General features: G+C 32.7%; 3 protein-coding genes across 4 annotated transcripts in view; all 3 read right to left on the minus strand.

Annotated features, from left to right (window-relative positions):
- Positions 1 to 8114: 8114 nt before the first annotated feature.
- On the minus strand, positions 8115 to 8951 carry LOC102605839 (uncharacterized). The gene has a single exon (XM_006364237.2). It carries the CDS (start codon positions 8781 to 8783, stop codon positions 8298 to 8300), a length of 486 nt encoding a protein of 161 aa, XP_006364299.1. The 5' UTR covers positions 8784 to 8951; the 3' UTR covers positions 8115 to 8297.
- Positions 8952 to 9069: 118 nt separating this feature from the next.
- LOC102606175 (uncharacterized) lies at positions 9070 to 13987 on the minus strand. Its single transcript, XM_006364238.2, has 9 exons — positions 13738 to 13987; positions 12454 to 12581; positions 11565 to 11600; positions 11376 to 11489; positions 10518 to 10586; positions 10372 to 10428; positions 10097 to 10252; positions 9554 to 9634; positions 9070 to 9447 (listed from the first exon to the last, which is right to left on the minus strand). Exons 1-9 carry the CDS (start codon positions 13910 to 13912, stop codon positions 9382 to 9384), a joined length of 882 nt encoding a protein of 293 aa, XP_006364300.1. The 5' UTR covers positions 13913 to 13987; the 3' UTR covers positions 9070 to 9381.
- A 915-nt stretch (positions 13988 to 14902) lies between these two features.
- Positions 14903 to 23879, minus strand: part of LOC102578187 (glycogen phosphorylase 1-like) — a 14349-nt gene continuing 5372 nt past the window's right edge. Inside the window, exons 10-22 of one of the 2 annotated variants that reach the window (XM_006364239.2) lie at positions 23132 to 23338; positions 22825 to 22932; positions 21847 to 21942; positions 20166 to 20222; positions 19716 to 19862; positions 19566 to 19625; positions 19371 to 19475; positions 18401 to 18562; positions 17736 to 17809; positions 17208 to 17331; positions 16716 to 16807; positions 15443 to 15563; positions 14903 to 15363 (exon numbers count right to left, since the gene is read on the minus strand). In XM_006364239.2, coding sequence (XP_006364301.1) covers positions 15211 to 15363; positions 15443 to 15563; positions 16716 to 16807; positions 17208 to 17331; positions 17736 to 17809; positions 18401 to 18562; positions 19371 to 19475; positions 19566 to 19625; positions 19716 to 19862; positions 20166 to 20222; positions 21847 to 21942; positions 22825 to 22932; positions 23132 to 23338 — 1506 coding nt within the window. In that variant the 3' untranslated portion in view covers positions 14903 to 15210. Of the gene's footprint in view, positions 15364 to 15442; positions 15564 to 16715; positions 16808 to 17207; positions 17332 to 17735; positions 17810 to 18400; positions 18563 to 19370; positions 19476 to 19565; positions 19626 to 19715; positions 19863 to 20165; positions 20223 to 21846; positions 21943 to 22824; positions 22933 to 23131; positions 23339 to 23879 lie in introns of those variants that run through there. The other variant, XM_006364240.2, reaches the window with a different exon arrangement.

Raw genomic sequence — 23879 nt, forward strand, 5'->3', positions numbered from 1 at the left:
CTTTTGTGTGTTTACTTTTTATTTTTAGTTCAAAATTTTCAAATATTTATTTATTTATTTTTGAGTGAGGAGTGACTTTTTATCCCTCCAATTTTCATGCTTATTAGGTGCAAATGGGGACAGGAAAAATGGAAGGAAAAAACTGGTCCCCATGCGTAATTATAGCACTTAAACAAAATGGTTCCTAATTTCTATAACCAAATGCATAAATTATCATGTCACTCGAAAGATAATTATAAATTATTTTTATAGTAAGTAGATCAGTAATTGAAAGTAAAATAAAATTACATATATGACACTTGCAGAAAACAATAATTATATGGATTTAACTTTGTTCTTAAGATTTACTCATGTTGCTTGAAAGCGTAATCCTTATGTTTTAGCTAAATAATCGCATTTAATTTATTTTTCTTTCCATATTTTAAAACTCAATTAACTTTTCAAGAACACAACAAAATCAGTAATGATTCTTTGGAATATAACTTTAAGCTTTTAGGGTTTACACAGCTTTTGATGCATATATGGCAAAGGATCCCGAGGTGGTAGGTTCCAATTAAGTAAAATCCAGGCCAAAATTCCCACTACAATAACTCAATTGATAATAATCAAAATAAATGTGTAGATACCAAATAATTTCAACATGGAAGGTACAATATTAAAATTCCTCTATTCAATTGTTAAGACTTAAAAGCTTAAAATGATTAAGTGAGACTAATAACATTTTCAAAATTCAATCCGAATTACATTTGTTTATAGTCATTTGATATTCAAAATTCACTAGACTTGATTAATTTTTTTAGAATGAAAGACAAATGATGTGACTCCTCTACTATTTAAGCAGTAAGTCAAAAGTTTGAGTTACATTTAAATATATAAAAAATTCAGTAATGAGCATTTGATGTTAATTATGGAATTATTAAAAAGAAAGAAAAAAAAGGAAAACGAGTGAAGAGATTGAAGGGAAAATTGGATTGGAATTGGAATGAGAAGAGGCGGGGATTGTGGAGTGGCTGTGAAAGGAAAGGAAAGTGTGGTAGGGGAACATTCAAAGTTATGGGATTTCATTGGCACATACACACACCATGTGCCTATTCTTTTAATACATTGATAATGTCAATAGGGGTACCCCTTTTTTGTTCTTATGCTTAAGTTTTCTTACTACTCTTATTGCATACTAATTCACCTGGCGTTTGATATCCACGTTAGAATCCGTATACACAAAAATGACTCTATACCTAGAGAGACTTGAGTTTGAGATCTCTTGTTAAGGATGAATGAGTATTTATCACTCCACCACAATTCTTGTTGGTGCATTTCTACACTTTTTAAGTGAGTGCAAAACTAAATTAGGTTAGTCTAATTTTATACTACATCTGCTTACTTTTATTTGTCACATATAGACTCAATACATTTATTAAGAAAACAATAATTAAGATAATAGTTTATTGCACTATTTCTATCAATTGACGTTTAGTATTAAGTATTTGAAAATGAGTAATTAAAGTTGAGGGTGAAACATGGAAAAAGTAATTTTTTTTATATGATAGAAATGACAAGGAAAAGTAAAAATTTATTTTTGAAATAGTGGAAAGGTAAAAATGAACATGAGGAGTGTGTATATTATTAGATCATTAAAAATAATTTTAAGTAACTATCTATAACAAGTGAAACTAGTCGATCAAAAAACAAGACAAATAATCTACTATAATATATTAAATTACACTAATAAAGTGAAAATTATTAATTCATGTCTTGAGGGTGCATAATAATGTGAAAATTATTAATTCATGTCTTGAGGGTGCATAAGTTAGATATGCAAGCAAAAATACATAAAAATATACTTATAATGCAAGGCATATATTTTGCTTCGTGCGGATCTAATCTTTTTTCATGTGTCAAACACTTGATTTTTTTTAAAATTTAAATGACGGTGAGCTTCGATCTCAGGAGCTCTTTAATTTTAGATGGCAGTGAGATTCGATCTCAGGAGCTCTGCTTGTTTTGAAGTGTGTGGCCATCTCATTTAAAAGTTTTAGTTGTTATAGAGAGCACAATCTTATTATCTAATTACATTCTCAACAAAAATATTTTTAAAAAAATATTTTTCTTCATACCAAACACACCGTTAAATCTTTTTTTCCATTCTCTTTTTTTTGGCTGTTGCTCGGACAGTCTAGTAATGAAAAACTAACTTCCAAACCTACAAATATGAAGTGTGGCATGCTCTTTTTACCTTTTCTTTTCACCCAATGTACGATACTGGCACGAAAATTCAAATTATTCTGAATTTACATTGTGTAGGATCTCATTCGATGAAAAGTGCTTTCTACTAAGAATTTTTTCATATTCAAACCTCAAATCTGAAATCTCTAATTAAATAATGAGCATCCCAGCATGTTCTTTTTACTTACAATTTTGTCACTTCATAAATTTAGTTTTTTTTTTTTGGTTAGAAAATTAAGCTATACAAAAATCTTGAAATAAAAATTTCATTTGCCCTCTGTTAATTGGTAATCAAGTTTAAACTCCAACCCCCCCTACCTAAAACAAAAACGTTCATACTTGATACACCTCAAAACAATAAAGAAAGAAATTGAAGGAGCTAAATATCAACAATTTGAAGACGACGAGCTACTAATTGCACTAAACAGTAATTAATCCCAAATTTTGGAGAGGACAGGTTTTAAATAATAAAAATAGAATTGATCAACTTTTAAATAATTACTCGCATCGTCCATATTAATTGTCAATATTACTAAAAAAATTCACCTCAAAATATTTATCAATTTACAAAATTAATATAGAATTAATTTTTTTTATATTACCCCTTAAAATTAATTAATAAAAATATTTTTTATTTATAATTTCGAAAATATGTAAAAGAGAAATGTAATACTCTTTTGAGTCTTTCTATCCCACCTTATATGACTTACATTCATTTTTTAGTCAATCCCAAATAAATGACACATTTTTATATTTGATAACAATTAACTTTAAAATGTCATACAAATATTCTAGCCATACAAGTATTTATCACTCATTTTAGATCATAAATTTAATTATTTTTTTTATATTTTGTATCAAATCAAATTAATTCATATAAATTAATTTGGAACGGTAAAATGGACAAAGGGAAGGGAGTACAAAGTTCCTTTTTTTTCTGACTATGATCAGAAAAAAACAGACAGAATTAAATTAAAACAAAATAAGGGGGATTTGATTGGATAGGTAATTGACAGTTGATCAGTTGGTTGAAATTAATGGCACATTTTCCCTATTTTGGTTCATTTTCTGCTTTTTACTACAATGTATTTATTGATATTTATTTCAAAATGTAATGCTAGGTGCCTCCATTCTTTTTTTGGATTTATGATTAAGGCGACTACTCTTACAAATTGTTGGCTTGTGCACTTATAGTTGTATTAGAAATAAATATTTCTAATAATTTATGAACCTCCCTTTAAAAGTTAGATGAAATATTGTAAGAATCATATTCAATGCCTCCAAATTATATCGACACAAAAATTAAAATAACTTAAATTTTGGTCCAATTTTTCAAAGAAAGGACTATTAGAAAGTGTGCAGTTCAACTACCTAAATTAAGATAGATTTATGAATTGGTCTAACAAGTCCAATGGAGTTAGTTATGTGTTGTTAATGTGATGCATATATGAGAAATTAAGAGTCTAAAAGTCTAGCATGTTGTTATTGAGTGGGAACATTGTGTTACAAGGGATAGACTAATCACCAAAATAATCATTTTTTTAAAACGGTGATGACTAGGCTAGCTCGTGCATAGCTAGATTAATTTACTGAATATTTATTACTTCCAACCACTATAAGTATTAAGTAATTCTAACCATCACAACTTAAATTTATGAAACAATAAAATTACCTATAGTATTTAGTGTCTCTATTGGATTTGAATCTTTATTTTGCTAGATTCTTGTTTATTTTATTGATTGATATATCTTACCCCTCGAGGGCAAATTACAATTCGAATGATAGTATCACGAGAATCGATAGTTAGTTTTATATTTTCATATTTTTCATTTATTTATGTTAAGAATGACAAAAATAGCCAATGAAAATATGACTCACACAACTCGTTCAAGTATGTAGTTATTGACCTATGAAAAATTTTGTCGAAATATTGTTTGATATGTTATGAACTACATATAATAATTAAAGATTCCCCCGTGATTAACTAAATTATAAAATTAAAAAAATCAAAATAATAATAAGTTTGAATTATGACCTATTATTTAGCCATCTTGACTCAATTCATCTTAACATAACTAAGGTCGGGACACAGTTGGTCGATGTAATTTATTTGTTAAATTCACTTTAATCCATCCAAATTTAATCAAATCGTTCATTTACCACCTCTAAATTATGAAGAGGAAAAGAAAAGAAGGAACATTGGATTTTTTTTTTGGTTTTCCCCAATGTTCGATATCTACACTAGAGCCCGGGGGAGGTAAAACGCTCCTTAACAAAAGCAACTATGTACCTGAGGAGACTCGAACTCGAGATCTTTGATTCAGAATAAATAAGCATTTACAACTCTATCAAAATCCTTATCGGTAAACATTGAATTTATAGTTTGTCCTAGTCATGGGTGTAAAGTGTAGGATGGTAGGGTTGAACCTTAGTTGCAGGGCCAGGCTCTAGACCTACCCATAAATTATGGCTTGATTGACTGTACAGTACTCCACTAGAAATGTAGTGGGTGGGGGTACCAGTCCACAAAATATAAGACCTAGAGACACATGGCCACAATTACACATAAGTGGTTTAAACTAATTAACTGCCCCTCTTACTTTTTCTTTTTTTTCATCTTGTAAAAAAAATCAAAATTATTAAAAGTGATGATAGATGTTTGATTTTCTTGGATGTTTTTTTTTTTAGAAATAAACAATTTGATACATATTTATACAGGGTTTGAGAAGGATTGCACCCCTAGAGAATTATTACTAAAAGTGATGATAGATGTTTGATTTTCTTGGATGTTTTACAAAAATAAACAATTTGATATACGTTTATAGAGAATTTGGAAAGAATCGCACCCTTAAAGTACTCTCTAGCAGCAAAATTTGATTTTGTGTTCTCATAAAAAGTTTAACACGTCTTAAAATTATTTGCGAAGTCATGCTTATTTCTGTAATTTTATTTGTTCTAATAATAATCTTTGATTGAGTACACGGAGTAAGTGAATTTGTAACAAAATGTATCCAATTCAATAGAATTTATAAAGAGGTTCTTAGGTAATTTTTAAATGCATGTTTATTAGTTTAAATTCTGCTACTTTTTTCTGATTTTCAGATAAGCAATTCTTAAATGATTAACTTATTGTGATTACTATAACTAATATTACCCCTCCCCAAAAACCTTCTTGATGACTCGAAACACAATTTAAATTTGATTTTTTTTTACTTTTGTTAAAGAAAAATGGAGATATGTGAGGCATTTGTGTAACAATAGGGGTATAAATAAATCACTTTTATAACGAGGAATATATCATTTTCCCAATAAAAAAAGACCTTCTAAAATAAAATCATTACTACTTCGTTCTCATATTAGTTGACCACTTTCCTTTTTATGCACATATTAAAAAATAATAAATAGGAAGATAATTTTACTAATTCACCATTTAAAAAACTTCTTGGGACTTCACAAACAAATTTGAACACTATAAAAAAAATAAAAATTGCAAAGGTAGTTTAAGAAAATTTTAATGAATGCTTTCTTGATTTAGTAAGATGATCAACTAATATGGGACAACTATTTTAAATAAGATGATCAACTAATATGGAACGAAGGGAGTACATTAGAAGTTTGACTTCTATAATTCTATGGAAATTTCAATAAAGCCCTAAAGCTTTAAAAATAAAAGGGAGGGGGGGAAGGGGATCCCATTTAATAAACATGATTAATTAAGAAGTTTGGATTTCAAAATCCATAATCTTTGACTGATGAAAAGGAGGAATAATTAATCTTGCCCTAATCAAGATCCATTTTATTTCTATTAGACTAATAAGAAGAAGCACTTTCACATGATTTGATAGTAGAAGTTAATTAAGGAGTGATTAGGCCACATCTATTGGGATACACAGCAGAAAGGACACAATTACTTCACTTAAACTAACTTTATTGTCAACCTTTTTACTAATACTATTTGAAACGAGCAAATCCATTCACAAGAAAGAAAGAAAAAAACAACTAAAAAGAAAAAGCCAAAACAAAAGTACCAAAGAGTTTGACCAATCAATTCTCTTTCTTTCCCTTTTTTTTCTTCTTCTTGAGTTTAGTAATTAATTGCGTGATTAGCGGACAGGGAAATTGGCAAGTCCACTAAGTTTTTTAATTAGTTAAAAATTAAAATTTTGTCTTTGATGAAATTGAAAATGTTTGGTATAATTATTTGGACTAAAGAGTTTCTAAAGTCTTGTGGTGTTTTTATTAGACAAAAAAAATAATTCTAGAAGGGAGAGAGTCAATCTAGGAGATAATATCGGAAAAATTAGATTATTTTTATTTTCAAGTATTCATATGGTAAAAGTAATGTAGCAAATTGATTTTCCATTTATACTTGAATATATATATGAACTTATGAAGCATTAATCAAGTGTCTTATTACGCGTGCATTAATACGCAAATTAAAACTTTGGTTTATTTTATAATTTTTTTTACTTTGGGTAGGGGACACTACAGGGCTCTATGAGAATCAAGTCTTGCAGCTCTAGAATAATAATAGTCCGATCGAGCTACTAATTTAATTATTTTATTTTACACGTACAATAAGGTTTAAAAAAATTGTTTCTAATTATAGTAAGGTGACATTTTTTTTAAGACGGACTAAAAAGGAAATGATGCCACACAAAATGAGACGAAGAGAGTGAGATTTTAGTTTAAGTTTTCTAATTCTATTTAATTCAACTAAAGTTAAAAATATTTTATTTTACACGTACAATAATGGAGGATTGGGTGAGGCAAGTTGCATAGCAAGAATGTCTTTTTCACTATTTAAGAGCATGTGCAGGTCGTCTTATTGAACAGAAAACTCACATGCAAGGTCACCATTAGAGGTTCACATTTCCTTAACTCAAATGCAAACTATCATATCCATACAAACGCGACCGTCTCGATAAATTTGGAGGCCTGAAGTCAAACTTCACAGAGAGATTTTGTTTTTTTAATTATCATATATAAATTGAATTATTATAACATACAATAATTAATGTTATTGGTTGCCTTCAAGGCTTCAACTAATGTTCACTTGTATCTGTCTATTTCAACACTATTAAGCTAGAAACCGTGTCTTGTTTTCTTGATTAATTGGATTAATGTTATAATCATATCATATCCTTCATGAATAATTAATCGTTAAATGTCTAATCTTATAGCATTGCTAATTATTTTTATACAATTATGAGTTATTAATGTCTTGCATTGTTCTTAAATTATTGAATCTTACTGTGTACCATATCTATCGACAGGGCGAGGAGAAAACAACTTATTGGGAATAGCGCTCCAAACCAAAGTTGCCTTCCATCTCACATGTAGAAATTAGTTGACATCCATACCTATTCATGATGGGTGGAGCCAGCAGGGTCGAGTTCGTGGGTTCGACGAACTTAGTAGATGTATTTCTATTAGAAAATTAAATAAATATATATGTATATTAACTTGTGAATTCCCTAACAAAATTGATTGACAGCTCAGTAAGAAAGGGATTGTGGAAATGTTTTCCGCACTAGTGCTATGCCAGGGCATCATTAGCATAAGGAGTTCATCCAAACCTCTTCGTTGAAAAATTACTATATATAATAAAGTCAAATTATATGTAGCAGATGTTGAATCCCCTTTTTTTTTTTCCGTTCATTACCTTTTTATATTTTGAAACAATCCTGACTCTTCATCCGATGATATCAAATAGGAATGATCATTACAAAGAAACATAAATTTGCATAATCAAATGGATTTGAATGTAAAAATGGAACTCTTTGCCAATTTGCCTGCTTTTCTTCAACTTTTCAGCTCTCCTCCTTTTCTTTATTAGGCAATTTTCATTTGCTTATTCAGCTAAGTGAAAGTGTTGCTTCTCATTAATGTATGAAAATTTTGGAACATCAAGGATGTTATTTTAACCATTGATATGAAAAAGAAACATACAACTTTCAATTAGGTAAATAAACATCTGATTTATTCAATTAGGATAAACATATTTCGTCTAATTCTACCTTCACAAGGTAGTAATAAGGTTGCGTAAAAGGAGTATATTGTTATTCAAGAATCTACTTCATGATATTGAGATAAGGGTTACGAAAGATAAATAAGAGCGCCAAGATATTAGGTAAAATAGCTAGAAGAAAAATGTTTCCTTCTTTGCTAAAGATTCTCCTTTTAAACCTTTTCCTCACAAACTGTCTCCTTTCTTCATCTCCCCATTTAGCTTCCTCCACTCCCTTTGCCAGTATCAATGGAGGGGGTTGTTGATATGGGCATTTGGATCTCCAAGAAGTTTCAGGTGCACCAAATCTTGAAATCCATTTCAGGTAAAATGAGAAAGCCCATTTCAGATATACAGAAGGGGAGGTGATTTTGGTGCACAGAATTGGGGGATAGTCCCAATTGAGGTAACAGGGGATTTGGTTAGAAATGAAGATTTGGGATTCAAAAGATGGTTTAGTTGTGGGATTAAGTATGATGTGTGTTAATGCTTGGATTCTTTGTTTCCATGTTGTGTCTTCCATTTTTTTTCTGTTATCTTGTTTTAGCATAGTGTTATCCTTAGGTTGGATGAGAATAAAAAAATGTGGATGTGGGAGAAAGAGCAAGTGGTGTTTTTTGGAATAATGTCAGTTTGACCCTTATAGGTTATGAATATTGCAAAGTTGACCCTCCAGAGTATTGAATGTATAAATTTTGGATTGGCTTCTTGTAATATCAAGAAAATAAAGAAGAAAAACCATTGAATTATGGTAAAAATGTATCTGCATTGAGTATTTACACTATACCAATATACATGCACGTAGAAAAGGCAGAAACATACAATTGTAGCTCATATGTTGGAATCAACATTTCATTAGCATTATCATGCAATCTTGTTAGGAAGAGCATATGAAAATCAGTAGTTACATTCACGGAACCTGGTATATAGCCTTAGTTGCTGACGATTAAAGCCATTGTACTTCTCCACATCCATAGATTAACTATTACCAAGACTAATCATAAGGTGAAATGGAATTTCTAGAGGTGATTATATACAAAATTCTACAAGAGATCAACAATTTCACATGGTGATGATTTGTTTCTTTTCATGCATATTTTCGCTGCCGTGTGCTAATGATTTGGTAAATCAATAGTTGCTCCGCGGGCCTAGCTTAAGTGTGAGAAGAGAAACATGAATGCACTTAAAACTGGAAACACGATCAGAGCTGAGGCCTGCGACAAAACAGATTTCCATAAACGAGGACAGAAGTTAGAGAATTATACATTGACATGCAAAGAGAAATAGAATTCACAAACTCGGCAGCATCTAGATTCTTACTACTAAGAACACTACTTCTTCATTAGCTAAAGCCGTAGGGAATTCATTCCTTTCTATTTCCTGCTTTACAAACCTCTGCAGCTGCATAGTACGTAAGTTGTCAGATCAATGTTCTGAGGATGTACAACCAAATAACAACTTAATAATCAGGGTGAAGTTTCCCATTTTCCAGTTGCTAACTTGAATATCATATCAATGTGTGTGTGTGGTGGGTGGGAGGAGCACGCACACACGTGTATTGTAAAAAATCAGTATTACATTAATAATAAACCAAGTAGCGAAGGTGATAACTACACAAAAGTGGTACCTCCATGTACACTAAGCTCCGGAAAGTCTAGGTCATCTATACAAGTATGTATATCCATCTTACCCCAAAAGTACAGAACAATTTAAAGATTGTAGTGGACCCTACTTCAAACATACTCCAGTTACCAACTTAAATGTCAAACACAAATACTTATCCTGATATTACTCATTCAAGCGATTAACCAACACAAGACCACTAATTAATCCCCACCCTCCTAATTAAGGAAATTTGAGTACCTTGTAATGGTATTGTTTTGCAGATGAAAAAGCCCCCCGCAAGTGATGCAATGCTTGAGCCCAGTAGGAATTAGGATCAGCCTCACTGTATGATCCATATGGATGCAAAATTCCTTTCAACGTTTCGAGGTGGTGTCCGAAAATGTTTTTGATGAACTGGAGACACAAGAGTGTTAGTTCTCTTCAAAGATAATATCAAGAGTAATCATGGCCATCTGTATATACGATGTTCCAAAGGAGTTGGCAAGCTAGGAAAATTCTATGACTTCCAGTACCTTGACAAATGGACATTTACTGAACGTTACTTGCCTTTTGACCTTTTGTGTTCTCATCTGACATATAACATTCTGATTTAGCTTTGGCTGCAACTTTATTATAGTTTTAATGGTAAATTCAAGCCAAGGTGTAAACTAGAGGATACCTCTGCCATTTGAACAGCTTGTTCAAGTCGTTGTATCTGAATCCATTTTTCAGATATAACTTCAGCCATCTGTCAACCAAGTTAAAAGTTCATCAATGAAAGATTGCGGAAATCATAATACTCAAATGGATATTTTTTCCCTCATCTCTTGCCTAAAAATAAATGAATAGGTCATTACCTTTTCATTTGTTCAGAAGAAAAAGTGAACAAAAACCTTTCAAGAGGACAAAGGTATACTGTGCTCTTCTACCATTTCTTTTCTTTGAATGCTATAAATTTCCTTTATAATGATATAGTGTATATTGATAGTCACAACAATACCAATTTTCCAAAACCAAGAAAGACGTTTTTAATTGTTGATCAAAATGGAGAAAGACATTATTGCTGTTGACATCTTGTTATCCATTAAGTCCTATTTCTGTTTCCTATGTATGAAATAAGATCACTTGTTCGCCCAAGAGCTTAGCTCAAGTGGAAAGAGCGGAACGCGCGATGTGTGAGTTAGGCGCGCATCATAGGTTTGAACCGTGCCCCTGACAGAAATCTAGTACTTGTGTGGCAAAGAGTAGAGGGGAAGGCCCATCATCCACCGAGTTTCAAACTGTGCTTCATGAGTCTTCAGAGATTTCTAGGTTATAATAATAAAAAGAAGATGATTTCTTCAACTGAAGAGAAATCTTAAGCGTCGTGTTACCTAGTATACAATAAAGATGCTTCAAAACACTTCTACAGAAATCTCATTCTCAGGATGATGAAAGAATACTCAACATTTTAAAATAATTTACTTTCTTCCACTTGACCAGCACTAGACAAATATTAATTACTGAAATTGTTTACTCATGGCTTTAGCAAACCTACCTTTTCGACTTGAGAGGTAAGAACTTCTAATCTATTCTCCGCATCTTGCGCTTTGAACTCCAATTTATGAATTTCAAAGTTGTTTTTTCTTGCCGCATCCCAAAGCAGTTGTACCTACTCAATTCCTTCATTTTTATAAGATGAGAAACTGTATGGAGAAAAAAATCTGTGATAACGTGACAATCATACCTCTTCTTCTAGAGCACTAATCCTTGATGAGTGATGCTGAAGAAAAGAGAAAAAGATACATTTATGAGGAATGGATGTGTATCATTTATTTCCATTTTCTCTTCTTGAAACGAATTTCACTTATAGGTTGTTGTATCAATTATAGACGCTCTAGTAATATTTAGCACAATTCCCATGAAGGCATTCCCATTTACCTACTTAAGGCCAGACAATATTAGGTCACCAAATGAAAGATCAAAGCAAGAAATTAGAATCATTACAACTGCAAAGCTGTTTTTGGAATCATATTCAATAAAATGACAGAGAATTGATGACCACCTCTTTTATGTACGAACATGTGAATCAATAATGGACCAGAGGTTCACAAACTGATAAGCAACAACAAAGCTACACAACCTTAATAGTCCCAGAACTTTCCATTTTTAGTAACCAAATTATCAGAATCACACAAGGAAATTAGGGCAATACTGTTTAGGTTATTAGCACAACATTTCAAAATATGTCTGGCATTATTAAGTTGATAAAAGGGAGATTATCTAACGTTTTTTTTATAGCTATTTCAAGGCATTGGTGCTCTTTTCAATGAACATCTTCCCTTAAAAATAGAAAATATTCTGCCAACCTAACCAAATGAAACAAAACATTTGGAGGAGTAGGTTGGAGGTATAACTTTTCTTGTGGTATGCCATATCTGCTTCCCATACCAAGTTTATTGAAATACTTAAGACCTTAGACCACAAGGTCCTGGTCAATCCCTTCCATTACTGTCACTAAATGTCAACCCATTATACCTCAAGTCCTCAACAAATTTAGATCCTACTCATAATAACACAAGATCTAAGTCAGATATTAGCAGACATGAGAAACTGGAAACTAGCCGAAAACCAACCTGCAATTCGGACAAAGCGGTTGTAAGATTGTCAATTTCTACACTAATGTCCTCGATTTTCTTCTCGGTTTCTCTGATATATTGGATTTTAGCATTTAAATTTGGCATGCTTTCATCAAGGATGGATTCTGCAATTAGACGCACCAATGTTAAAAGTATACAGGACCTTGTAGAATAATAAATAGCGGGCAAGTATACTTCTCATGAAAAATGCCACTGAATGGATATCTTTATCTAATGCATGAGAAGACCTAGAACTGCACGGTATAAAACTCATTGTATTGATATCACAGAATTCTGAAAGAACACATGTATTAAAAAGTGGATAGATACAATCATCAGAACACAAGCATAATTCGAACACGGGCCCTTCATTCATGCTGGAAGCTCCATTAGGGACACAAAATAAAAAAAATATAGAAATCTGACTTTGCAATGCAATGCAAATTTAATAGGAAAGGAAAAAGAAATGAAATACTAACATTTTTCAATGCACATGTTCAATACGATATCTCAATAAGGCTTCTTAGCATGCCAGAAAATTTTAAGGTAACAGGACATAAAAAAATTCCCTTGTTCAATTGAGATATGACTAATATCAAGTTATTCAAGCTTTATACATGTTACTTCATGCTGGTCTCTTATGTATTATGTATAGTGACAAGCTTATAATCACATATTCCAATCATACAAGATAACCCAGTCAAATCTTTCCCTACTGATCAATAGTTAAAAATAAGGAGGGGATAAAAGAGCCTGTCTATGAAATGAAGCACTAATATCAACCAGTTTTTAATGAAAAATTTACTGAAATCCTCATAATCCATGAGCAGAAATATGATTTTGGGCTATCCCTTCTTCTAACAATAAACATATGCATAGTAGTCACTTCAATCAAAAAATTAGTAATAGCTATAGTCAGATTCCATTCTAAAGATACATTTTTTTGCCCTTCTACAGCTGCTCGCAGTTAAAACTGTCCTTTCCAAGTTATCTTTCTCAATATCATATACAATTCCAGTTCCTACAATACCGGCAATAACCACACGACTTCGTTCAAATCCAAATTCACTTCTCTCACTCTATCTATGCCTACAATTTCATGAAAATGCAGTTCTTTTAAGAACGTGTGTTCGAGTAATTACAAGTAAATGCAATTTACTTGTATTTCTATGCACTTAAATAAACCGCAAGAAATGTAAGCATTGACCATTGAGCTATATCAAGTTCGAAAATCTCAATGGCGAAAACGATGACTGATGAGGAGAGGAATAAGGAAATAACCTAATCGAGCGATTTTGATCTTCGCTTCTTGCAATTCGTAGATCACCGAATTCTGATTCTGCTGACCAGACGACGGCGGAATCTGAGATTCGACCGGAGGTACAAGAGCCACCGTCGAAGTTATGAGAGCAGTAAATGTGGCGGCGAACAAAATTATGAAGATTGTCATCTCCATTTTCGTTTTTCCTACTGAATGCTGAAGAGCTGCTGCTAAAATACGAACTGTTCCCTTGCTAGCGGTCCCAATGGTTTGATTCGGTGGTTATATTAAAAAGGGAAAATGATAAAAAAAAATGTCCTTATACTAGTTGAAAGAAATAAATATACTCTTTATTTATAGTTTGGCTCAAAAATATTTTTATAGTCAATACTTTGGTTCAAAAATGTCATTGTAGTCAATACTTAGATTTAGAAATGCCTCCATAATTATAAAATGAGTCAAAAAGGCCCTTTTCCGAATAAATATATTATTTTTTCTTTTTAAACACATCTTCTTCCTAATTTGTATTTATATAACGCTAAAAAAAATGATAATAAAATAAGAAATATTTTCATTTTTTATTTTTTTTTCTGAATTGAAGTAAGATAAACATGTGTGCTAATTTAAAAAAAAACATTATTAGAAAAAGAATGTGTTAGAAAGAAAATAATAATATATTTATTTAAAAAATGAGCATTTTTGACCCATTAAATAACAATAAGAGCATTTTTCGACCAAAGTATAAACGACAAGGGTATTTTTGGACCAAACTACAAGCGGAGGGCATTTTTGTTCTTTTCGCATAGTTCAAGGGCATTTTTGAACCAAAATATTGACGATAAGGACATTTTTGAGCCAAACTATAAACGGAGGACATTTTTGTTCCTTTCACATTTTTTCCTATTAAAAATTGTAACATGTCAATTTATCGTTATTTTATGATTTTGCTATTGTTATTGTTTTCTAGTAAACTTTATAACTTTATGCTGCTTTACTTATTAACTATTTTATTTTCTTCTTTTTGCACTTAGATTTAATAAGTCAAATTTAAATACGAAAGACAGATGAGCAAAGGTTTGTAAAGGAAGCCATTATGGAAATAACTTCATTGAATAACTTCCTCAAAGTGTCATTGCCCAACAATCGTTTGCATCTTCATATTAATGGTTTGCATGGCATAAAATAATCTAACAAGTAGGTACGTTCTTGTAATTTATTTCCATGTGTAATGATGGACATTGCTATGAGCCATGTACATGAAAGTCTGTGATTCAAGATACCATAATTGTGGATTTTGCATACCACAAGTTGAAATTTAAATAAACTGTCAAAAAATAACCATGTTACATGATTCACATCAGCATTCCGAAAAGACATACAGATGAACTGCAGTAAGAGCTTCTTTAGAATGTTTCTTGCAGTCATTGATTCTTCAATCGCCAGATTAGGATGCACGGTTGGTAATGCCATGTTAGTACTGCATAATTTGAAAATCAGAAGGGGCATTTGCAGGGTTCGATGCCCCAACTCTGCTGTGCGTATTCTTCTATGGTTCTATCGCTGCTGAATTTTCCAGAACCTGCAGTAGACAGTATGCTCATTTGGATCCACTTTTCTTGATCAACAAATGTTCTATCAGCAGCAGCCTGTCATCATCATGTTCTGTCAGTTTCAAAATGAACATTTCTAACAGGAGTATTTAATGTATTTGCAATAACAGATTACCTGAGCCTCTAAATAGCTAGCAAAATCATATCCCAGGAGATAAAAGTCTCCACCATCCTCTACAGTGTCGCATAGTGACTTGAAGTAGTCTTTGAAGCCAAAGTAACCATCCCGCACCATCCTACACATACAGTACAGTGAAATCAGCTAAAAACTCTTTAAGTTCTTCTCAGGAATCTAGCACAGTGCAATCTACTAACAATGATCTTTCTGCAATAGCTTCATCCTATGACTAATAATCTTGCAGATTGAGCTGATCAAGGTAATCGCACTCTAGCTGGCAATAAGAAGCCACTTTTATTTCCTTTCTATTGTTTTTCATTTTTCACAAGTTTCTTTTCCAGTTTTGCAAAGAAAACTGTGAGTTAAAATTTCAATAAATTCTTTATGCATGTCAGCAGGAAAGCTTCAACCGCGGAGCTATATTACAATGATAACAGTACTTTCCTTCTGACTTCTTTATGTTGTTTGCTTGTATTAATTATCTAAGATAATCAAGAATTCCAGTGAAATAGGAAGGCATATGGAAAGTTATGGCACTATATGTCCATTCAAAATCTGTTTACTATACATAGAGGAACACTTTACGGCACACTAATCATACATCAAGAGAAACAAGCACATTCCTTGTCTAAAATAAAGTGCCACATATAAACAAAAAAAAAGAAGGAAAAGAGAACATAGAACATGGTCATTTAATATGCAACATCATTCAGATTATCAAATAGAAACCTTTAACCAATTCTCTCTAGATGTGTTTCTAACTAAGGTTGCATGTCAACAATGAACACTCATGCTTACAGCAACGGGCAGCCACATAACTGCCAAACTGCATTGAAATTGCAAATAGGACAGGAAATACTTTAGATGGAATACGAACTCTATTGTCAGGACAATTCTCCAAGTACCAACTCATTTATGTTAATGAAAAGTAGAGAAATTATAAAGTGCGGATGAGTGATGCCACATCATAAAGACCATTGGTGTGACCAAATGATACGGCTATCAGCTTTGACAATTACACCAGTGAATGAGACATGGTATAGATGATCTTGGTGGTGAAAAAACAAAGAGTAATGTGACTGTCAGAGAGAGAGAGAGATAGAAAAGACCATATCCAATGATTATCTAGACTACGGCCACATTCCTGGGGCACACAACAGAAACGAAAAAACGAAAAGGCTGCAAACGTCAGATTGTTCATTATGGACAATCTGACAGATACAGAGAATAGTCCGTACAGTGAGGGAAAGATTGCTCAAACTACACATACCTTACAACTCGTGCAAATTGAAGTGAACCTTTTAGAGTAGTTCCTTTTTCTCTCAATGCTGGAACCTCATCCACCTTTGCTCCAAAAAGAAACTGGAGAACAAAATGCAAAAGGGTAGAACAAAATAAAGATATCAAACAAGGAAATGGAATCAATTAAGGGGATCATATCCTATGACTCTTGTTCTCTCTTTTCTTCTGTTCTTTTTATCAGCATTTACATGTGTCTACTGTTACTACTCAGTCAATTGCTCGATCATTTGAAAGTATTCGAAAAGTAGAAACCTGAAAAACAAGCCTAAGCCTATTTCAGATGGACTAACAAATAAATAAATAAATTAACAAAACGAATATTTATCTAACACATTATCTCTATACATGAAGTCTCAGTGTGGTTGCTCGATGTAGATTTTATCCTTCTAACCACACTGTGAACAAGTGCAGTTATCATCAAGTGAAATGGAGTCAGTAGAAGAATCCTAACACTACTTACCATGTTTTCTGCCCCTATTTCTTCAGCAATTTCAACTGCTGAGCCATCTGCAGTTGCTAATAATAAACAACCGTTCATTAAAAATTTCATACATCCAGTTCCAGATGCCTCATGCCCAGCTGTACTGCATCATATATAAATGATTTCTTTTAGTTGTTAGCACACATTTGTACATGGAAAATTCCGGGTTCATCAAGTTCTGGAGGGAAATGTGAATACTGGAGTTATAGATACCAGTTAAAGCAAGCACTGGCTTTCATAGGGAATCAAGGAGGCAGTCAATGTGAAGTTTGACCATCCAAAGAGAAACATATTGCGCATATGGGAGTAATAGGTACCAGTTAAAGCAAGTTGTGACTTTGACAATGAAACAAGATTCAGTCAATGGGAAGTTTGACCATCCAAAGAGGAAATATGTAATTTTATACTATTTAGGGAAAAACAAAAGATATTATCAGGTAAGACAGTGTGTTATAATTGTAAATTGCACCAGTTAAAAGATTTTAAAAAAAAAAGAGAGAATGCAACCTTAGGTGCTGTGAAAGATCACTCCCTGGAATTACTAGTTCCGCAACAGAGACATTATAATCAGGGATGAAAACCTGAAACGACAGAAGACGAGTTCATTTCTGTTGAGTCCTAGCTATCTATAATGACAGCAAAAAATGGAAGTAAAAAATTTCTGACTACTACATTTATGCCGACAGTCCAGGAACAGTGCACATGAACTGTCAATAGGGGATGGGGAAAAGAAAGCAAGGATGACATATAAAGTAAACCCGGACAATTTTTTAGATCAATGACATGACAAAGTGATGTGAAGTCTTGTGAAACCAAACAATTTCAAAATTCTGCAGCCATATAGTAGAAGTGTTTTCAAAATCATTACTCAAAAATTTCCAATTAGGGAAAACTCTAGAATGAACACATCATTTCAGGAGATAAGTTTATGGGACAGATTGTTAAGGGCTAAAAAAGCAATTGATTAGAACCTGCTTGCTATTCTCTTCCCTTTCGTTTTTTTTTTTACAATTTCCTTTCATCACCCATGTAGTATTTTCAAAAGCAGATGAAGTTTCTGAATGGACATGCTCCAACTTTCAAAGAGCAAAGCATGGACAATAGTTTCATATAAACATGTGAAACCATACTTAATTGAGGTTTCAAGCAAATAAATCAAATCATTGTCCTACCACTTTCAGGAGATCCCCAACATCAGGATCGTTGTTAACTTTATCAGCCACCGCATGACAAAGTTTGATTATCTTCTTTGCAACTTCATAACCAGGGGCAGCTTTCCCACCAATTATACATACACGAGGTACAACTCTCCGCTTGTCACTTTCATCCATATTCTTCAAAAAATACAGGGGGATAATTTGTCGAGTACAGTTCAGTTGAAACTTTTTTGAGAAATAGTATAGTTCAACAGAAAATGTGAAGAAAAATATGGAACTATTGGAGCTTCTCCAATAAATTAGATGATAATAGGCATATCCATATTCTAAATAAACAAGGTAAGTTAGATATTTCATATGTTTCAGCAAAAGTGATCTTGGAGCATCCATGATACTCTACAGAAGAAATGACGGGAAAAAAAAAGATGAAGAATATCAGGTCACTGGACAAAAACAAAAACTCAGAGGACAAGAAGAAGGATTTGTTTTAGCTAAGACAGGTGTTTCTATTAGTCTTGATACTTTTCGCAGCTGGCGGTGAAATCATGTGTTCTGTTCTATATTCGAGAATGACTTGGTTTCTAATCTGGTTTAACAACTAAACTTAGTTTCTGTGGGCTTGCATTTGGCCTTGCACATAAGCATATAAGACCATGACAAATGCCCATGGCTTGATTCCATATAACATCTGAACCAGCGCCAGCAAAAATAAGTGTCTTTAGGCTCAAAGATTCAGAGTTTAAACTCCAAAAAACAAAGAACATGTTGGTGATACATATCGATGTAGAAATTTTTTTCATGGCACCTTTTAAGCCACTTCATATTTACCAAAGCTGGCCTGCCTGAAACATCTTCTGAACAAGGTGATGCTTGCATTACAAACTAGTTTAGAAAGTTAGTTAATATGTGGCTATATCTCTACCAAACAGTCAGGTTTGGCTCAGGAAGATTATTCTAAGAAGAAGAACAGAGAAATAGAAGATACCTTAATGCAGTCATATCTGTGGATGATACCTAACATGTTGAGCAGCTGTCTTTTGTATTCATGTATTCGTTTTATCTGCACATCGAACATTGCATCCAAACTGACCTGAAATATGGAGTATATAGCTTGGTCAGGTGACAACAGACATGCAGGTTGTCTTGCAAAGAAGGAAGTAAAATTGATATGTTCAGAAACCTTCACACTGGTAAGTGTTTCTATGTACTCAGCGAGCCTCATTTTGTTAACTCTCTTCATCTACAAGTCAGAAGTCAAAATGCATTAGAGACTAAAAAGCAATAAGAAACTACTCTTTTCAGATTGAGATTGCAAAGAAAAATTTCATACATTCTTCCATTCAGTGTGTAAATCAGGATCTTTTGCATATTCTCTTAAACCTGCTATGAGGTCAACATTACGGATCCATGCTTCTGTCCCAAGCCATTTTGAAATGATTGAACACAAACTAGGATTGCTCACCACTATCCAACGGCGCTGACATATAACAAATTAAAATTGTGAAGAACGTAGCACAATGCTTCAAATTTAATTCATATCATCTTTTTACATGCCCATGATGATAAAATTGTTTATGATGATAGAAGGAAGATACAGAATTTTTTAGATTAGATATGAACCTTGTCATTATGCAAGTAGACACTGCCGACTAAAGGCATTAATGGAAAGCAGAAGCTTTCGATCATAGAGAATGCCAGAATGAGAATAGATGTCAAGTCTAAACCTGAGGCAGAAATCTTGAAACTGATAGAATCATTAAACAAGCAGTCAATTATGCACCTGGGTTACTCCATTAGTCTTGCACTGAAATTTCTGAGGCCACAGCTCATAAAAGTCCTGCAAGAGACAGCAATTACAAAATGCTCTATTTTTTGAAACATTGTTTTCACTATCTATTTCTTGCGTTATGAGCAAAAACTAAGATGAAGAACAGAACCTATAAAAGAAGTCATCTGGAGTTGTTTGATTTCATTAAAAAGATATATTATATAAACCCTACACTATTAATCGGACATTCGGTCGCCAATTTTCTGTCCAGTATATATAACCCCGCATACTTATGGTGCAATCTACGTATCCTTTTGTACAAAATATTATGTGGAAAAACATAACCTGCATTAACAATAACTGGCTAAAAATACCTAAAACAACCAAAATCTTTTTAAGTCTCTATAGAGAACGAAAATAAAATCATGATAGGGTTATCTAAGAATTAATAATACCCACTACAACTTGTATATCTATAGTAATTATAGAAACCAAATTTTGGCATCAAAACCTTAAGAAACATTCTTTTCATTTTCCCAAAAGAAAAAGAATCTTGCATAATTGTTTACTGTGTCATTCTTAGTTGAGCCAAACTTTTAACCAATCAAAGTTCTGAGAGATGACAAAGAAGTGATGTCTGCCTAAGGTGTCATAAGAAACAACTTTTAATCCAGTTTTAAACCAAATACATATTTTAAGTTATACATCATATCTTCCTTATCAAAAAAAAAAAAAGTTCTATACCACATCTAATATTTAATACACTGAATTTCCTCCGAAAGGTTTTCCCGATTAAAAAAAATACAATACATTGAACCAAATGTACAATTGAATATGCTTCAAAATAAAATGTTTGTTATTCACTGTATCATATCTCTGTATACTTGTCCATGAACCCAACTACACCATGTAGCATAATTGATCATATAGCATGGAGGAAAGAAATTAATAGGATACAATTGTTAAATTCAAGATGATTAGTTAATTCCTTATTTAGAAAACTATGCTCTCTTCAATCTCTCAATTAACCCGAGTAAATAAGAACAAAAAGAAATACCAAGGAGTTAAATATTTCTTTTGACATTATACAGGATCTATACAGTGAATTGAAGAGAGATTCTGGCAAAGCACTCTCTGAAATAGGTATATATTTCTTTTTCAATTCAATGTATAGATTCTTCATAATGTCAAAAGAAATATTCTGGCAAAGCTTGAAAATTCACTATTTTCGGTCATCAAAAAAAAAAAAAAACTGGCGAAGCACTCTCCGAAATAGGGCAAATTATCCCTGTTCCAATATGGTGGGCAACCTGGAAAGAGAGGAATTCTAGGCGTTTGAGAGCATAGAGAATAGTATGCAGAAAGTTAAACTTCACTGCATTTTATTGTTATGTTTTTTGTGTAATCAATTATATTCAAATGAAACTGTCTCTATAATTGATGTTTTAGACTCAATAAAGATTTAGAACAGTGGAGTTTGGAGTTCATCTCTATATAAGGTTTAGTACTATCCATGTACTGTTGTGATATGATACAAATTTACCAAGTTAAAAAAAAAATAAAAAAAAATAGGCCTTAGAGAGAGTGACATTCATTAGCGAACGTAAAAGGACATTATTACTGGATTTAAATCAAGTTCTTATGAAATATTGGGCAAAAGAGAAAAATCAGGAAAGTGCAGAATCAAAATTACCTTAAACACTCTTGTTTTAAGTGTCTCTAGATGCACTCTGGAAACACCATTCACAGTGTGGCAACATGCAAGTGACAGGTTTGCCATCCGAATAGTCTGTCCACATAGGAGCAAAATCAAAGTTGGCTATTGCAGAAAAACAAGGAAACTAATACTTGTGCCTGTACCCAATTTTTCGAGTAGTGAAAATGGAATAATGCAAATGCATCATGGATAGTCAGACAAATGTGGACCATATAAAATCAAGCTGAAAGTGAGAAGTAACAAGCATGAACATCCTAACCTTTAAATCAAGCTGAAAGTGAGAAGTAACAAGCATGAACATCCTAACCTTTAAATCAAGCTGAAAGTGAGAAGTAACAAGCATGAACATCCTAACCTTTAAATCAAGCTGAAAGTGAGAAGTAACAAGCATGAACATCCTAACCTTTAAATCAAGCTGAAAGTGAGAAGTAACAAGCATGAACATCCTAACCTTTAAATCAAGCTGAAAGTGAGAAGTAACAAGCATGAACATCATAACCTTTCCTTTTTTTCATCTAATAACTTTTTTTTCTGTTTGGCCTCTCTTTCCCTCTCTCCCGTCTCCCACCTGCCCACCCTCTCTCCTCTTTGTTAAGTTTTATAAACATGAGTATGTGACACAAGCATCACAGAGTTCAAAGAAAACTGCTGATCCTAGTTTGTGGATATGGAAATTTGCAGTAATAGTATATTCATTGGTACATAATATAAGATTGCCATGAGCCGGAATGGAGCGACATTGTTGATGAGAATTCATATAGCCGACCCTAACTGATTGAGTAGTTGTGGTTGGTATAATTGTACATTGTCACTACCACGGGTTGGTCCAGTTGAAAAGCATCAGATTTATTTTTTATTTTTTTTAAATCTTAAATAGCATGAAAACATCAAATTTGATCAACCACTGAAGAATTCATTAAAATAGAACCGAGATTAAAAGGTTGTCTTCTATACCTTAACAGCACCTTCCTCAATAATTGACATTCGGGAAAGTTTATCATAGTCCTGACCAAAATTCTTCTTTAACTCTTCCATGAGACGATAGTTTATCTCATATATAATCTGGAACAAAAGATGAATCATTAAATCAGATGAAGAGATCTTTTGACAAAATAACTTGAAAACAATCACTCTCCAATTGATAAACAAATAAAACACGCTAGCGTTGGTGCAAAAAGGATGACACTCTGAGAGAAAAACCAATTCAAACACAGAATAAAAACTAACATGAGATAATATAAAATCTTCTGAAGAAACAAACCTCTAAATGTCGAGGAAGAACACTACCCAAAAGATCCACGGGGATTTTCTCAAGCCCTTCAGGTTGTACTGCATGAATGGTGACTGAGAAAATCCTGCAAGCAATATCCCATGCTTTACTCCAATCCAAGTGCTCTTCATCAACAAGCACTCTCATTACCTCAGCAATGGAAATTGATGGATGTGTATCATTTATCTGAAGAGCAACCTGAAAGAAAAATTCAAACGAATAAATTAGCAAATGCAGCCATGTGTGTTTGACTGTAAAAGAAAAGGCTTACTTTTTCCTTTTCCTTTTGAGATTCTAATCTCCTCTATGAGAGCGACAAATAATGACATCTTCAAAATACATTTAGAGTAGGAAAAGCTCAGATTAAGTGTGGCCGACCCAATGTAAAAATTCTTTTATGCATACCATTAGTAAGAACATCTGTATAACAGAATTATAAAGAATATCACCACTCATACCTCCAAAATGGCAGGTGTATAACATGATTCTTAGGTATTAGACTTGCCAAAATATGTGCTACAAGGAAATGAATGGATATTAAGGAAGAGGCTCAAACTTGTGTGCACAACAAAACTAACTTTTCTACGCATCTGCATAGCAAATGCCATTGGCAAACCCCATACAGACGTAATAAGCAACTAGTTAATGGGGAATAGAAAGAAATTAAGATTCTGTTATCAGTTAATGTAATAATAAATAAACGCAAAAATATGTGTGTGTGTGGGGGGGGGGGGGGGGA

The sequence above is a fragment of the Solanum tuberosum genome, unplaced genomic scaffold, assembly GCF_000226075.1.
Source record: "Solanum tuberosum cultivar DM 1-3 516 R44 unplaced genomic scaffold, SolTub_3.0 scf00476, whole genome shotgun sequence".
NCBI lineage: Eukaryota > Viridiplantae > Streptophyta > Magnoliopsida > Solanales > Solanaceae > Solanum > Solanum tuberosum.

Excerpts from the sequence above, each read along its gene's own strand:
- LOC102605839 (XM_006364237.2), bottom strand. The coding sequence starts at position 8,783 with ATGCTAAAACAAGATAACAGAAAAAAAATGGAAGACACAACATGGAAA.
- LOC102606175 (XM_006364238.2), bottom strand. The coding sequence starts at position 13,912 with ATGGAGATGACAATCTTCATAATTTTGTTCGCCGCCACATTTACTGCT. Across the intron at positions 11,601-12,453 it reads CCGCTTTGTCCGAATTGCAG|CATCACTCATCAAGGATTAG; the intron begins GTTGGTTTTCGG and ends TCTTTTCTTCAG. Across the intron at positions 11,490-11,564 it reads TTAGTGCTCTAGAAGAAGAG|GTACAACTGCTTTGGGATGC; the intron begins GTATGATTGTCA and ends GGAATTGAGTAG.